The sequence below is a fragment of the Gopherus flavomarginatus genome, chromosome 3, assembly GCF_025201925.1.
Source record: "Gopherus flavomarginatus isolate rGopFla2 chromosome 3, rGopFla2.mat.asm, whole genome shotgun sequence".
NCBI lineage: Eukaryota > Metazoa > Chordata > Testudines > Testudinidae > Gopherus > Gopherus flavomarginatus.
The window spans coordinates 200,832,882-200,851,022 of record NC_066619.1 but is presented as its reverse complement, the minus strand read 5'-3'; the positions used below and the strand labels follow the sequence as shown (position 1 = coordinate 200,851,022).

At 38.5% G+C, this 18,141-nt stretch overlaps 1 protein-coding gene across 5 annotated transcripts in view; it reads left to right on the top strand.

Annotated features, from left to right (window-relative positions):
• Positions 1-18,141, top strand: part of LRBA (LPS responsive beige-like anchor protein) — a 590,754-nt gene that overhangs the window by 106,476 nt on the left and 466,137 nt on the right. For 4 of the 5 annotated variants that reach the window (XM_050946210.1, XM_050946208.1, XM_050946209.1 and 1 more), the window contains 4 exons: positions 954-1,077; positions 1,388-1,580; positions 14,453-15,475; positions 16,471-16,646. In XM_050946210.1, coding sequence (XP_050802167.1) covers positions 954-1,077; positions 1,388-1,580; positions 14,453-15,475; positions 16,471-16,646 — 1,516 coding nt within the window. Of the gene's footprint in view, positions 1-953; positions 1,078-1,387; positions 1,581-14,452; positions 15,476-16,119; positions 16,210-16,470; positions 16,647-18,141 lie in introns of all 5 variants that reach the window. The other variant, XM_050946211.1, reaches the window with a different exon arrangement.

Below are 18,141 nucleotides of genomic sequence, written 5' to 3'. Positions count from 1 at the left end.
CTTTCCAACTCCACTTCCCAAAAATCAGAATGAGTGTCTGTATTCTGCCCTCCCCCAAAAAGTACTGTATAAACCAATGTGTGTACATAGAGGGTGAAAAATTCACCAAAGACACAATTTTTTTCAAACTTCTATTGTTTTTACAACTGAAACTATTTTTAAGATTGAAAATAAACCCGTAACATTCTATTGAGTCAGTATAATCAATATTCAGAGAGAGAAACTTAGAGTACACCTGGCTTTCTTGTTTATTTTATAACATGATTCATTAGCTGGTATGTTCCTAGTCTTCCAGAGAACATATTTCTTAAAGATAGTCAGTAAATACCGATATTTCCTTTTAAACGAGTCATTTGTGACTTAGTAGGCATTAGATTATTAAACCTTGATCATCCTTAATTCCAGCATTATAGATAATGGCCTAACTCCACTCCCACTGTGAACTAAGCCAACACTGAATGCATTTGTAAACACTGGTGCTGGCAGCCGTCTGCATGGTGCATATCATTGGCAGGGGCAAAAGGGGCAGTTTGCTCCAGGGCCCCCAAACTGAGTGGCACACAACCCCACGTGCCGGCTTGCAATGCTACTCTCTGAAATTTGGCCTGTCCACCCGTGCAATCATGATGGAGGGTAAGCTGAGCCACATACGGGTGCCTAAATTAAATGTGTGTACCATGTGAAAATTTTCTGGGAGTACCCTGTCTGAAAATCCCACTGGAAGTCTTTGGAGGGAGGAAGCAATATATTTCTTCTTTACTTAGATGCATCTTTGACCCTGGTGGAGATGCTTTTCTTTCTTTGTATAAACAAATACATTTTTACAAGTTAGTTTTTCATTAAGTAACTATCTTACCAAAATGTTTCCTGTTAGTGAATGTAGTCTAATAAGCTCCAATATTTGATGTGCTTGATTTCTAGTTTTTAAAATGTACTTGTGAACTGTTTTACAGAGGTATTGAAAGTAATTGCGACCCTACTACGTAACTCTCCCCACTGCCCGGAAGCTCTGGAGGTTCGTCGAGCTTTTCTCTCAGACATGATTAAACTTTTTAATAACAGCAGAGAAAATAGGAGGTAAGAGGACTCATTGTGTGCATACAAAGACCGTATGTAAATAACAATGTCTTACAAATCTGTCCTCTGTTTGGACTAAGCCAAAATAGTTTCATTAGGCTACCATGTCTAGGCCATGTTATTTAACAAATGTTGTATTCTTTTAGGCTTATACGTGTAATGCTGAAGAAGCTTCCATGCAGTAGTATTTTTACTATGCTAACTTCATCACCGGCTATATGTGGTCTCAAAGTTTAATGATCTTTGTATGTTTTAATATGCTTTGTCCATTTTGAGATGTGATTTAGCAGCAGGAGTATGTGTTTTGCAGGAGCTTGTTGCAGTGCTCAGTGTGGCAGGAGTGGATGCTTTCTCTTTGCTATTTCAACCCCAAGAACTCTGAAGAGCAGAAGATAACTGAAATGGTGTATGCCATTTTTAGAATCTTGCTTTATCATGCAGTCAAATATGAGTGGGGTGGCTGGCGAGTTTGGGTGGATACGCTGTCAATCACACATTCAAAGGTGAGTGTTTCTTGGAAAAATGTTCTGAAATTGCAATAACTTTTTTTGTATTCTCTAATGAAATTTGGAGCCTTTAAGTACTGAGTCAAATAAAAAAGTCTTCTGGTAGAAATAAGCTATTAAAATAAGTAGAAATTTGGTGGCTTGAATAGTCTATAATAGCATATACTTCAAGTTCAGTATATGGCTTGTCACATTTGAAAATTAAATGACTTTTTATTGTCAGAATACTTTAATCACAAAATTCTTTCAGTTGCTCATGGCATGATAGTGTTCACTTGTAGTAAAAATGGCATTTAAACATTTCCTAGGGCAGGTTAATCAGCGTTTCAGTGGTGTTTTAGTGCTGGATTTCTGTGCATTAATAATAGCATGAAGTTTTTAAACACAAGGTGGCGCACCTTATCTATTCATAGACAAAAAATACCTTTTAGTAACATCAAAAGGCAGTGAAACAAACCCATGAAATTAAGGAAATCAGAGTAGAGGCTGACATTCCATCTGTATAAAGCCATGAAGGGAGACAGGAAGGTAAGGAGGCTGAAGGAGAATCCCATTGTACGAATACAGATGCCAGTCTTCCTCCTTTCATGGCTTTTGTTGGCTTGTTACAACCTGAACAACACTGCAAAACACATCTTATTATTAACTTTTTCTTCCAAATTGAGTTATAGAACTAGAAAAAGCCACCTCTTCATTTCTCTTTCCCTGCACCAAGAAAAGAAAAAAGTCTAACATAAAAAGCTGTGCAACTTGTCTTCTGGGTTTTCAGACAGGTAAATTGTAAATTACATACTTTTAAAATTGTGTCTTTTACCCACATATAGAGAGCATTCAAAGCTGCACATCTTAATCCCACATTACTGTCCTTACATGGGTTAACTTCCTCTCAGAAAGTGTCAGTTTATTTAGACCACTACAGCACTACTGGTTTATCTTGTAGATCACTAATTATTGATCCAATAAACAGCTCTGTAATCTATTGTGTGTGGTTATGTGTGAGAGAGAAGAATAAATGTCCATATACTAAAAATGCTTGCAAATGTTTAGTCAATGAACATTTCATGATTATAGGTGCAAAGGATCTGGGGCCACATCTTAATCCATGTCAAAATGTGTCTGCAGTGACATAATGGTGCATTAATCCTTTGCTATGCCAGCTCCATATCAAACCTGAAGTATTCCCATCAGCATAGTGGTGTGTAGGTGGAGTGGGCTGCAAACTGTGACCAGGGTAAAGGCCACTGAAGTTTTGTTACAAGTTAGCATAATTTTAAGCAGCTCTGGGGCTGCTCTAAATTTCTGGGAATTGAACCAGCCATTGGCTGCCCCCAGGATCGGGGTAAGCAGAAATGTGGCATAAAGCCACCCCTTTGCCTGAAGTTTGCCCATGCAGCTTTGGCATACCTGAGGAGTATGCCCCTAGTTTCTAAACAATACCTGTAAAAATTAACTCATGGTTGTTTTGAAGTTCTTGTTTGTGAGATGTGTGTGGAGAAAGAAGGCAGCAGTCTGCAATGAGAACTAATAGTTGGTAAAATTAAACATAAAATACTGTGTTAAAATCCAAACACTGAAATGGACTTGTGGTCACTAATTTTATATTATTTCATACCTAAAACTCAAAATGGCTAACCCAGCTATTCTAGAATATGTAGAGAAAACCTAGATGTTTGTAGGAGACCTTATTGGGGTTAAATAGTCAAAAAGAAATTCTGGATGAGTTATAAAATCCCTGAAAACAAGAACTTGATGATGCAAATACTGCTACATTCTTAAAATAGATTTGGTTCTAGTTATCTGAAAGGACCTTAGTTAAGAACATAGAATGGCCCTGCTGGGTCACACCAAAGGTTCATCTAGCCCAGTATCCTGTCTTCTGACAGTGGCCAATGCCAGCTGCCCCTGAGAGAATGAACAGAAGAAGTAATCATCAAGTGATCCATCCCCTATCGCACATTCACAGTTTCTGGCAAACAGAGGATAGGGACACCATCCCTGCCCATCCTGTCTAATACCACTGATGGACCTATCATCCATGAACTTATCTAGTTCTTTTTTGAACCCTGTTATAATCATGGCCTTCAAAACATCCTCTGGCAAGGAGTTGCACAGGTTGACTGTGCGTTGTGTGAAAAAAATACTTCCTTCTGTTTTTCAATCTGCTGCCTATTAATTTCATTTGGTGACCCGTAGTTCTTGTGTTATGAGAAGGCATAAGTAACATTTCCTTATTTACTTTCTCCACACCAGTCATGATTTTATAGACTTCTATCATATCCGCCTTAGTAGTCTCTTTTCCAAGCTGAAAAGTCCCAGTTTTATTAATCTCTCCTCATTTGGCAGCCATTCCATGCCCCTAATCATTTTTGTTGCCTTTTTCTGAATCTTTTCCAATTCCAATACATCTTTTTTGAGATGGGGCAACCGCATCTGCAGGCAATATTCAAGATGTGAAAGTACCAAGGATTTATATAGAGGCAATATGATATTTTCTGTCTTACTCTCTAACCCTATCTTAATGATGCCAACATTCTGTTTGCTTTTTTGACTGCTGCTGCACACTAAGTGGATATTTCAGAGAACTATCCACAATGACTCCAAGATCTCTTTCTTGAGTGGTATCAGCTAATTCAGACCCCATCATTTTATATGTATAGTTGGGATTGTTTTCCAATGTGCATTACTTTGCATTTATCAACGTTGAATTTCATCTGCCATTTTGTTGCCGAGTCACCCAGTTTTGTGATATGCTTTTATAGTCTTTGCAGTCTGCCTGGGACTTACCTATCTTGAGTAGTTTTGTATCAGCTGCAAATTTTGCCACCTCCCTATTTACCCCTTTTTCCAGACCATTTATGAATATGTTGAATAGGACCATGCAATACTATACCAAATGGGATCTGAGGTGCTTGAGCCTCCACCCTGCCCTCCTGTTGCCCAGGTTCGAACAAGAAGCAGGCTTGCAGCCAAGAAATTCCTATTGTGAGGGATCCTTAGCTGTGGAATACACGTCTAACTTCAATTTTCCAAAGCCCAGATCTGTTGCGTTAAGTGTCCAACATTTGTTCCCCTGGGTTTTTTTGCATTGCAGGGGAGGTAGTGGTGGGGGAGAAGAGAGATGAGCGGGTGAATAAGTGGGGTTGGTTGCAGAATGTGTTCTGGGTTTGAAGTAGTTAAGCAAGATCTGGAATAGTTCAGTCTGCTGAATACTGGTCCAAAAAATTTCTCTTCATAGTTTCCTGCTGCAAGAATTAAGATTTTTTTTTAAATAAATAGGACTGTTAATACCTTATTCTGTGTATTTTCAGATTAAATTAAATGTTGGTAAAGGTAATGGTTACATTTTACACTGCAACTAGTGATATAAGGATAGAGATGATGACGTATGTGGGGGGTGTGCGCCTTAAGCATTGATACTAATATTCATTTGGTTATGAATTCTTAAAATTGTTTTTCCTAATTAACGTACATTTTGAATACTGTAGTATATACTTACTTTAAAAAGTTGTAAATTACCCAGACTCTTTATATTGTATGACTTTATAATACTGTGTAGAAATAATTCAGTTGGTATATTGCTAGATGTGAAGTGCGTCAATGATTTGTTTGATTTCTAGCATGCTTTCCAAACTACTATGGAACCAGCAATCTTAGAGACCCAAATCTTTTTTTCCTTAATATTGTTGAGGAAATAACCAGTTTTTTTATTTAATCTCTAATTGTAGGGAAGTAATGCTTATTTTTCCCCTTTACAGCCCTTTAAATCCCCTCCCCCTCAATTTATAACGCCATTCTTTGATAAAGAACTAGTGTATAACGGACTAGTGTTGCAGAATTGGATAGGTTTTGCAGAGCTACACATCAAGATACATGCAGCTGCTATAAAAAGCCAAAGAAACTCAATTGCAATTTTATTGTCCAGTTTGATAGATTTCCTGCCACCTTTGTAGCAGGGAAGCTGTTTGTCACTGTAACCCTCTCTTTCAACAGCTGCACTATGCCTTATAAGCAGCAATGGTTTTTCTAGCATAATTGCACTACACTGGTTTCTTTGCTTCCAGAATTTAAAAGGTGTGGGTAACCTCTTTTTGGCTAAATTTCTCTGTCTTGCTCATGCACTGCCTTGATTTTCATATTATATCTTTGTGCTGTTTCTTCAAAGCTGAACATGATTTACCAAAAATTAAGGTTTAAACTGTTTGATGAAAATATTCAGGAAAAATTTAGATCAAAACCCAATTTTGTTTCTTCTCAAAGTACATTGAATGTATGAAACCACCCACCTTCTTTATTTTTTCTAGCATAATAGACATGTTAACTATATCCTGAACTTACATCTGTCTAGATCTGTTAGTGTGCAAAGAGGACCAATGGTTTCATGATTAATAATAGGAAACAATAAAGAATGGTGGACAAGTTGCCTTCTTGACCTTTCAATTTCCCCAAGATTTAAAGAAAATAATGATTTATACAATATAATATACCATGTACTTGAATGTTTTAAAACATTGAAAAGTGTGAACATTTAAGTATTTCAGGTCCTTTGAAATATCTTTTAATTAAAAAAAGTTGTCATATTATCAAGTAACGAAATTAAAGATAAATCATTTGGATAAGGAAACATCTTGGAATATTTTAATAAAATTAATGAAATTTGCATTAATGTTATGAATCAATAAGTGTTCAAAAATATTTCCATTTGCAGACTGAAGTTGTATCAGTTTTGATCTGTATGTGGAAATGTTTCAGAATATTGTTTACTAATCTGAATAAAAAGGGATTTGATAATCCTAAACAAAATGAACATGTTTTAAAATACTGTTTGGTTTTTTTTAATTTCTAAGTGATTATTCTCTACCCAAATAATTTTAATTGGCATAGATAAGAAGCTGAATAAATCATTTGGATATTTCCTCTTTTTGTGCCCTAAAAAATGGATAATCCCTTTCAAGAGGAGGAAAAACTGATTGTATCACATAGTGAATTTGATGTGCATAGAATTAAGCTGAACTTTGTAGCTGGCAGGTACAGAAAAACTGGAGACACAGATCAGCAAAAATGATTAGATCACTGGAGTAATAGATCTATGTAGGAAGATTAAAAAAGCTTAATATGTAGGGGAGGAAGCATTGTCTAGTGGAATGAGCAGAGGTCTGGATGCCAGGACCTCCTAAATTCCAATTCCAGTACTGACCCTGAGTTACTATGAGGTCTTCGGCTAGTTGCTTAAAATACGAATTGCTTAATGTTTTCCATCTCTAAAATGAGAATAATATTTAGCTACCTGACAAATGTACTGAGGAATAGTTAGCTTATACAATATCTTGATCTAAAATACTTCTTAACACCTCAGCAAGGACTCAGTGATTAATGATAACTGTTTACAAACATTGTAATCTGTAAAATGGAGGATGAGGATTTTTTAGGGTAATGCTAAGGGTATATGTGAGGCTAAATAGGAACAATGGTATGAAATTTAAAAAAACAATGTGTTTAGGCTGAATATTGAAGTAGGGGAATGAGTCTATAAAGACTCCATAAACGTAAGATACTTCAACTCTCCTTAGAAAGGTGTGTCAGGATTATTTGATATTTTAATACTATTAATATCTGTTAGGTAAATGGTTCTTCAGCTCTTCTGTTCTGCAGACTGCTTCATGAAGGAGAACCGCTGCTATCTACGTAGCACCACTGGCATACCTCTCAATCTGCCAGGGCCCACAAATGGGCCACAATGTGTCACAAAGGCCAAAAATGAGCGGAGGAAGACTAATTATTAATGCAGCAAATTTAAAATGTGCTATTAATTGAGTGTAACTCTCTCTTTTTAAAACTTCAGTTTCTGATGTAAATAATTTTCAACAAGAAAAATTAAGGGATTGCCAGATTTGTGTGGAATGCAGGTTACTCTGGGATTAAAATATGGGGCCTCCCTGAAAGTAATGTATGTTCAAAAAGTATGGCTTTTGGCACCTTCCTCCCCCTCTTTCTCAGGTGAGTCCCCTGCTATTCCTGGGTGTAGATGGAGGAGCCTGCTTACTACTGACTTCTAAGTGTGGTGTGACCTCCAGCCTCAGCAGGAGGGAGTGGGAAGCAGGAGTACAAACCACTCGGGAGAGCTCTTTGACAAGCAGCATCCATGGTGGGTGGGAAACTCTGTGCCTCATTGCCTATATTCTAACCACTGCATTTGGGGAAAAGGGATGTCATGGTCAAAGTCACAGGAAAAGATTTTTGGATGTAGAAAGTTAGATCGAAAAGGGAAGGGAGGGCCCCTCTGCTGGGCTGTATTTCTCCAGCTCAGGGCTTTTTCTCCTGTCAGCACTGGTTCTCCACTTGTAAGGTAACTCCCTTCTCTTCACGTGTCAGTATATTTATGCTTGCATCTGTAATTTTCACTCCATACATCTGAAGAAGTGAGTTTTTTACCCACAAAAGCTTATGCCCAAATAAATCTGTTAGTCTTTAAGGTGCCACCAGACTCCTCATTGTTTTTTGTGAATACAGACTAACATGGCTACCCTCTGATACTCTGGAATTGTAGCATCTCCCTCTCTCTGACCAGGCAGTCAGTGCCTTTCTGCTCTGACTGGTCCAGCAGTCAGAAAGGTTTCCACTCACTCTAGAAAACTGACCCTTTTAAGGTCCTCTATATCCCTTCAGCTTCTCAGGGTATGTCTGTGCTGATATAGCTATGTTGGTAAAGCCCAATACTGTATATGCACTATAACTGAGAGCAGTTTTTCACCACCTCCCCAAATAACATTAGCTACATGGACATAGCTGTGTCTTCACTTGGCGTTTTGTCAGCCTTGTCTATATGTTGGAAGTGAGGTTTTTTTTGTACCCCTGACCAACATCATAATGCCAGTGTAATTTCTGAGTGTAGACCAAGCCTCTTTCTTTTGTTTGTTTTGTATAACCCTGCTCTGTCACTTCTCTCTCGGTTTCCTCCTTTTCACTCATTTAAAACTTAACTGTGTGGGGAAAAGCTGGAGGAGAACTGGTTTCACCTAGGATGTAGACGTTTTGTTCTGTTCTGGTAAGACCTATTCTGGTGGTGGTGATTTTTATTGACCATCCTGTTCAGAGACAGACTCTCAGGCACCACTCCATCTGCGTAGCACAAGCAGAATGAGACAAAAGAACAGTGAAGATCATCATAAGAGTTTAAACAGAGTTCCTAATCCAAAACAGAATTCATAAATTGTACGTAGATATATTCCCCAAATCACCAGAATAGCCCAGATACACATTTAACTTCTATTTAAATGAAGACTTTTATTAGTCAATAGTGACTGATATTTGCCATTCAGAATAACTTTGTCTTATAATTCATTTGCATTTTGATAGTAAACATAAGAGAAAATTAGTTTAGAATTTAGTTTTTCCCTCTGTAAGAAGCTTGCTGGGGATATGGCAAAATATGTTCCTTTGAGGAAGGTTGTGTGGCGGGATTAATGTATATAGTACCTCTGTCCCTTTTCTCTGACAGATTCATGAAGTGGGATTGGTATTGGCAGGTATTGGTGCCTCCAGTCAAAGTTAATTTGTTTCTTGCTTGGAGTGGAGAGTTTCCAGGCCTCAGCTGTTAGCATTGCTCCTAGGAGGGAGGAAAAACAGGTCAATAAAGCTCTCAGAGTAAAAATAGTAACAAATACTAGAATTATGAACAGTTTATTGATGAGCTTAGGAGCATAGGAACTAGTTTACAATAAACCTTGCTATGGACAGCAGTACTGTCACTGGCTGGCTGGCCGGCCAACCAGTTACCCATGCCACCTCACTCTGCTCCACAAAAATGCATATATATATATATATATATATATATATATATAATCTTGGGCGGGGGGGGGAGATGAGGGGGCGTGGAACCTAGACTAAATCTTAACACACAGCTAAAATGCCTCTTTTGCATGTTAGTTTTAATACAAATGTTAGTCGTCTTAACCTTTTTGCATATTGCATGCTAATCTTCTTGTCTGGCAATCAGTGAATGCTGAATGTCAAATTAAGTTAAAATTAATGGCAGAGGAGAATGTTGTAGTTATTAGCTTACAAGTGTCTTTAACTAGTAGTGCATGGATGTGGTTTTCAAATGGCTATGGATTAACCATCACATGATTGTGAAGATTAATGACTGGCCTTTTAGCTCACTAATTTAGAACAATTTCTGGTAATTAATTGTGAATTATCAGCTTTACAGTTGCAGATGCTTTAAGAAAAATTTAAAAATGATCGAAGATAGGTGAATTTAAGTTTTTCAGCTGTCATTTAGTTTTCATGTTGTTACAAGTTTACATGAACAAGTATTTATATCTTAAAGTTAAGTTAGCTCTGTGCTATTCATATTTAAAAAAGAATCTAGTGACTTCTGTTCAAGTATACATTTTGTTAATTGTTGCCTTCATTAATCCTAACCCTGGCTTTTTAATGTTATGTTTTAAAACACTCTCAGTCCGCTTTGTGAGAAGCGTTTCATAAATTCAATGTCATGGAATATTTGTTTAGAAAATAGTTGTTCTTGCCTTTCACATTTAACAGGATTGTGCCATATATAGAGTCCATGTTAATTAAGCTAATTTGCAAATTAAAGTCACAAAGCCACAAATTTAGGTAGGCTTGCTACAGTGTTGGTCTTTGCGCAGTAGCATTTTATATTTTTTTATATACGAGGAAAACCCTTAATTTGAAATACTGCTTTGTAAAGTCCCACATTATAGTAAGCTTGCTTAAATTTGTGTTTTTGTTACTTTAATTTGCAAATTTGCACTTAACCAGGTGGAAGAGGTGGATGAAGCTTTTTTAAACAATTAACAAAATATCCAAAGCCCAAAATTTGGTGGTGATGGGGGACTTCAACTATCCAGATATATGTTGGGGAAAATAACACAGTGGGGCACAGACCATCTAATAAGTTCTTGGACTGCATTGCAGACAACTTTTTATTTCAGAGGGTTGAAAAAGCTACTGGGGGGATGCTGCTTTAGACTTGATTTTAACGAATAGGGAGGGGAACTCGTTGAGAATTTGAAAGTAGAAGGCAGCTTGGGTGAAAGTGATCATGAAATCGTAGCGTTCACAATTCTGAGGAAGGGTAGAAGGGAGTACAGCAAAATAGAGACAATGGATTTCAGGAAGGCGGATTTTGGTAAGCTTAGAGAGCTGATAAGTAAGGTCCCATGGGAATCAAAACTGAGGGGAAAAACAACTGAGGAGAGTTAGCAGTTTTTCAAAAGGACACTATTAAGGGCCCAAAAGCAAGCTATTCCGCTGGGTAGAAAAGATAGAAAATGTGGCAAAAGACCACCTTGGCTTAACCACGAGATCTTGCATGATCTAAAAAATAAAAAGGAGTCATATAAAAGTGGAAACTAGGACAGATTACAAAGGATGAATATAGGCAAACGACACAGGGATGCAGGTGTAAGTTTTGAAAGGTAAAGGCACAAAATGAGCTCAAACTAGCTACAGGAATAAAGGGAAACAAGAAGATGTTTTATCAATAGATTAGAAGCAAGAGGAAGACCAAGGACAGGGTAGGCCCACTGCTCACTGAGGAGGGAGAAACAGTAACAGGAAATGGCAGAGATGCTTAATAACTTCTTTGTTTCGGTCTTCACCAAGAAGTCTGAAGGAATGCCTAACATAGTGAATGATAATGGCAAGGGGGTAGGTTTAGAAGATAAAATAAAAAAAGAACAAGTTAAAAATGACTTAGAAAAGTTAGATGCCTGCAAGTCACCAGGGCCTGATGAAATGCATCCTAGAATACTCAAGGAGCTAATAGAGGAGGTATCTGAGCCTCTAACTATTATCTTTGGAAAATCATGGGAGACGGGAGAGATTCCAGAAGACTGGAAAAGGGCAAATATAGTGCCCATCTATAAAAAGGGAAATAAAACCAACCCAGGAAACTACAGACCAGTTAGTTTAACTTCTGTGCCAGGGAAGATAATGGAGCAAGAAATTAAGGAAATCATCTGCAAACACTTGGAGGGTGGTAAGGTGATAGGGAATAGCCAGCATGGATTTGTAAAGAACAAATCATGTCAAACAAATCTTATAGCTTCCTTTGATAGGGTAACAAGTCTTGTGGATAAGAGAGAAGCGGTGGATGTGGTATACCTAGACTTTAGTAAGGCATTTGATACGGTCTCACATGATATTCTTATCAATAAACTAGGCAAATACAACTTAGATGGGGCTACGATAAGGTGGGTGCATAACTGGCTGGATAACCGTACTCAGAGAGTAGTTATTAATGGTTCCTAATCCTGCTGGAAAGGTATAACAAGTGGGGTTCTGCAGGGGTCTGTTTTTGAGATCGGCTCTGTTCAATGACTTAGATATTGGCACAGAAAGTATGCTTATTAAGTTTGCAGATGATACCAAACTGGGAGAGATTGCAACATAATTCAAAATGATCTGGACAAATTGGAGAAATGGTCTGAGGTAAACAGGATGACGTTTAACAAAGACAAATGCAAAGTGCTCCACTTAAGAAGGAACAATCAGTTTGACACACAAACAATGAGAAGAGACTGTCTAGGAAGCAGTACGGCAGAAAGGGATCTAGGGGTTATAGTAGACCACAAGCTAAATATGAGTCAACATGTGATGCTGTTGCAAAAAAAGCAAACATGATTCTGGGATGCATTAACAGATGTGTTATGAGCAAGACATGAGAAGTCATTCTTCCACTCTACTCTGTGCTGGTTAGGCCTTAGCTGGAGTACTGTGTCCAGTTCTGGGCACCACATTTCAAGAAAGATTTGGAGAAATTGGAGACAGTCCGGAGAAGAGCAACAAGAATGATTAAAGGTTTAGAGAACATGACCGATGAAGGAAGGCTGAAAGAATTGGGTTTGTTTAGTTTGGAAAAGAGAAGACCGAGAGGGGACATGATAGCAGTTTTCAGGTATCTAAAAGGGTGTCATCAGGAGGAGGGAGAAAACTTGTCACCTTAGCCTCTAATGATCGAACAAGAAGCAATGGGCTTAAACTGCAGCAAGGGAGGTTTAGGTTGGACATTAGGAAAAAGTTCCTAACTGTCAGGGTGGTTAAACACTGGAATAAATTGCCTAGGGAGGTTGTGGAATCTCCATCACTGGAGATATTTAAGAGTAGGTTAGATAAATGTCTATTAGGGATGGTCTAGACAGTATTTGGTCCTGCCATGAGGGCAGGGAACTGGACTCGATGACCTCTCGAGGTCCCTTCCAGTCCTAGAATCTGTGAAATTTATTTAAAAAATTTAATCTTGATTTGAGATTTTTATGATAGAAATAAGGCTGCTTAAATTGCATCAATTTATTTTTAAAAGCCGCCTTTACCCTCCCTGTTACTGTATGTGTATGCTTTCTAGCTTGCTTTTACAATATGACTCACCTTGCATTTTTCTGTGTCTTGGGTCTGTGTATGTCACCATATAATATCTGGATTTATCTTCCCATAGGATTACATGACCAGCATCTAAAGATGGCAATTGTCTGTATTGACCTTCCTTCCCCCACTTTTTGCAGCACGTAATAGAAATCTGGAAAGCAATTTCATTAGTTTAATTTCCAAAATATTTTAGCAAATCACTTTATATTGGCTTCCAAAACCATTGTGTGTCTGCTGTTTTGGATAAGAAAACCACAACTGCTAAACTGTACTGCATTATTTTTACTATAGAGCATATATTTAAAAATCACCCTTAATGAGGTAACGAATAAGGTGCAGCTGCTGTGTAATACCTCTGTAAGTCAAACAGCTCAGTACTTGTAATGTCCCTATTTCACAACAATCTTAGGTAGGTGAAGAAATGTACTTAAGCTTATTCTTACTGATTTTGTAACTGATGTGCATCAAACACATACAAATTAACACCTGACATCAGTACACAACACGTGTATTAATAAAGTTGCCAACTGTCTAGTCGCACAAACCCAAACACTTTTGTCCTGCCCCCTTCTGCAAGGCCCTGCCATGCCCCCTCTTGAGGCCCCACCCCTCTGCTCACTCCTGTCCCCCTCCCTCCATCACTTGCTCTCTCCCACCCTTGCTCACTTTCGTCTAAAAAGTCTTTCTTTAAACTTAAGGAGCCGATTTTGTATTACAAATTATTTACTCAAACCACAGCCTCCCACAATATTTATGTACCATTTTGGAGTCAGAGATATGAAGGAACATCTTAAATTACTGTCATGAATTTTTTAGATGTTCTTTCATTTTAGGATTATTTAATTTTATTTTTTTTAGCAAGTTGTGGATTTTTCCTGGGAGGGCACTGGATCTAAGTTTTAACCTGAAATGAAGTTTTACAGCAGAATTAAACTCTTAAAATAGGAATTGGTAATGGAAATTAGATATTAATAAGTGTTGAAAAGTGATGGAGAGGCTAAAGACGTGAGGTAAAAAATCCATAAGAGAGAGAGACAATAAGAAAGAGTTTAAGAAAGAGTTAAATCCTAGCAGTGGTATAGGCCCAATGGTATACTATATGGAGATGGTAAAATTGTTAATGCTGGAGAAAAGAAAGAAGTGTTCAATAAATATTTCTGGTCTGTATTTGCAAAGAAATAAGATGATGTCATATCATATAAGGACGATGAAGTACTTTTTCTAGTCCATTAGTAACTAAGGAAGATGTTAAACAAGTACTAGGGATGAAATTTTTTCAACAAGCATCCAAGAGTCCTTTAAAGAGCTGCTTTTTTAACTTGTACATTATGGTGGAGTGGTAGCAGCAGCACAGTTAAGGTTGAATTGCAACCTTGCAGTTTGGATACTACTGTTGTTCAGTTGCCTGTGAATCTACTTTTGTAGAAGAATCTGTCTTCTAATTTTGATTTCTAATATTCTTGATAATCCTTTGGTTTTAGGTAACGTTTGAAATGCATAAAGAGAGCCTTTCCCAAATGTATCAAGATTACCAAAGGAAAGGTGGTGAAGGAAGTGGAACAGTTCCTTCCACTCCTGTTAGAACCATCTCAGGAGTTAACAGAGAAGCTGAATTCTCAAGGAGGCAACAGCATGTGGAGGTGAAAGAAGCTGCTGCTTCTGCATATGTTGGGGCTGATAGTGCGGAGCACAGTGCTCAGAAAAATGAGATAAAAGCCTCATCTGAATGTGAGCTACAAAGTCATTCACCATCTAATGAAGGGAAGAAATCTGAGGGAGAAAATGGTCAGAGATCACCTGACTTAAACAGAGAAGCTTGCTTAGAATTTCCTTCACAGACAGAAGCAGTAAAACCAGGGGATTCAGAAATCACTTCTGGAATTGCCGAAGCAATTGTAGATTCTCTGAGTAAAGCTAACGAACTTGTGGAAGAAACAGCAGCTATTGATGGGGCTTCTCTAACTGTACAAACTGTTTTAGAAGGGGAGACACCTGAAAGCCCAGAAATGCTGGAGGAATTTACACCAGAGGTGGAAGATGACTTTGTTGATTTAAAAGAGGAAAGCAGTCTGCCTTTACCTTCAGAAGAGTTGGTACTAAAACCCAGTGAAGAGACTAGCTCACTTGAAAGTGAAAGCGAAGTAACAATAGCAACGAAAGAGGAAACTATTGTTGAGGAGGAACCTGAGTCAATACTTTTAGAATCCAAAAGTGCTGAAAGCTTGAATGAGACAAGAGAAGAATTGGCTTCCTTATCAGAAACAGTGACCGCTGAAATCCAAGTGGAGACAAGTCAACTAAATTCAGAAGTGAGTGAGAAGTTAGAGGAATTAAAAACTGATCGTAGTGAAACCAAAGCAACTGGAGAAAATGCAAACACACATACTTCAGAGAGAAAAATTGCCAAGCTTGATGTTTCCAGTGTTGCATCAGACACACAGAGACTGGAACTAAAACCCAGCACAAGCCGGGAAGCAATTCAGCCTCTTAGACCCCTACCTGAGGTAACTTTTATATACCTCCCTATGCCAAATTAAAACTGTACCTAAAAAACTAGACTGATCAGTTTGATATTTATAAGAAAAACAAAACTCTTTTCCAACAGTACAGTTTGAGAAATTAGTGAAATTCTGTACAGTTCATAGGATTTTTGTAGGCTCCTGAAGAAGCACTTTGCTGGCCCCAGGAATCAAATAGCTAAAACGTTAATAGATTTGTGTCATCTGTAGTCTCTAAATTGAAGAATAAAAAGTAGCATTGTGGATTCTGAGGTTTCACCTCGAATTCCCTCTATTTTTCAACTGAACTTCCTTCTTATTTCTTCCATCCCCTTAAGCCTTCTATCTCTCTGAATCCTCAGAGATCTCTTGTAGTTGCAATCCATCAGTCAGAAAAGAGCTGGCCTGAATTCCCTAATAAAAATTTTAGAAGCTATTTTTTAGCTAATTTCTGCTAATGTACATCAGTTGAGAACTCATTCATTATCACTTTAAAGTACCAACATAAGGATGTGTTTTTAGTAAATTTTAACTCAGAATTGGGCTTACGTTTTTGCCCTTACTGCAATGCTCCTTGAGACTTCTGCTTCCAGTTCAGTGATACTGATCATGGTTAAACATTGATGTAGATGAGTACTTCCCTCCTGCAGAGACACCTGCCAGCCGATGCCCTTCATCCTACAACATTCTTCCTCAAAGGAGGAAGATCACTGTCAGCAGCAACATATGCTCCCCATGTGGTAAGGTCTAGTTGCTGCTTATTTTTGTCTAGACTGGCAGAGATGGTGGTGCAGTTGTATTGTAGTTTGTAGGTTTGGTATAATCCATCAGTAGTGGCCCTGCAATTGTATTGGTTTAATTCTTAGATTTATGTGCATTTGTAATTTTATATAATGTCTAGGCTTACAGACCTATTAAATCCAAAGTGAAACTTTTCCAGTAAACACTGCTGAAATTGAATTTTTGTTACTTTGGATCCTGCCTATATTTTATGCAAACAGATATCAAGGCAGGAAGATTCATCAGGACAAGACTTGGCTGCTGCTTCTGATGGGCAGAGAAGAGATTCCAGGTCGACTATGTTTCGTATTCCTGAATTTAACTGGTCCCAGATGCATCAGCGTTTGCTCACAGACTTACTTTTTTCAATAGAAACAGATATACAAATGTGGAGAAGGTAAGTCTGTGCTTTGTAGGAAATCATATTTGCTAGCATTGCACTGTAACAGAAATCTAAGATGTTATTGAAACCTAATGCCACTGCTTAAATTGTTTATATTTCTTTATATATTTTAAAGCTATTATTAATGTATGAATTAGTTATTTTGGGGTCTATATCAGGGTCTTCTCAGAATTGACTACCAGTCTTCAGGAATGTTTAAAGATGCGTGTATTGGTTGAAGGGTTACATACACATTCTGGATTAAATGTTGGCCCCATTAAAGTCAATGGGAGTTTTGCTATTAACTTCAATGGAACCATGGTCCCACTCTCTGAATAGACAGATAGCAATATGCATCATCTTAAGAGCATTCACAATGTGAAAGCCAGGAATATATTATTTCTTTAAAGAAACTTCCCCTAAAATTAAATTACTTTGACATAAGCAAACAGGTGCTGCTATGTATGTTTCTATGGAGCTGAAGAAATTATGTTGTCCTACGTGTGTTAAAAACAAAATTTTGTAACCAAAATCTGCAAAATATCAATCAGTTGTAGCAATGAAGGAAAAATTGGACCTAGTTGTGCCTCTGGTATTTGCGTGTGTTTATAGTGCTATTTTTTATCAGTATGAAATAGTGAAGGTAAAAATTGGTTCTCACTACCACGGAGCTATGCTCACCTGATAAGATACGAAGGAACTATTTAAAAAAAAGAAAAAAACAAAAGCAATTTACAGGTGCATAAAATTTACCTTGAGATTTAGATGAAACTTTTGTTTGCCTTTAGAACTGAAGTTTTAAGACATGACTAAAGTACACCTCTACCCTGATATAACATGGTCCTTGGGAGACGCACAATCTCACCACGTTATAGGTGCGACCGCGTTATATCAAACTTGCTTTGGCCCCCCCGTTCCTTTTCTCTGACCGCCCCCTCCAGAGACACCCGTCCCTAATCACTCCTAGAACGCCACCCCCTACCCAGGTCCCCTGTCCCCTGACTGCTCTGACTCCTATCCACCCGCCCCGCCGCCCCCTGACAGGCACTCACCAACCGGGGTGGGAAGTGGAGCAGCCCGGCCCCAGCCCACTCACTCTGCCACCTCCCAGCTGCGGCGCTCCGCTTCCCACTGCCAGTGAGTGCAGGGAGGCTGGGGAAAGGACACCCTCCACACTCACCTGCAGTGGGAAGTGGAGTGACGTGGCCCCAGCCTGCTCCACTCTGCCACCTCCCAGCCGCAGCGCTCCACTTCCCGCCACAGCGAGTACAGGGAGGTTGGGGAAAGGATGCTCCCCCATACTCACCTGTGGCGGGAAGCGGAGTGCTGTGGCTGGGAGCTGGCGGAGTGGAGCGGGCTGGGGCTGGGGCTGGGCTGCTCCACTTCCGCCACTGCTTTACCGCCTTGTATGTGAACCCACCTTATATCGGTTCACGTTATATTGGGGTAGAGGTGTATGTGTTTAGTACAGCACCAGGTTTACTCAAGATACTGTGGATAATTTAGGACT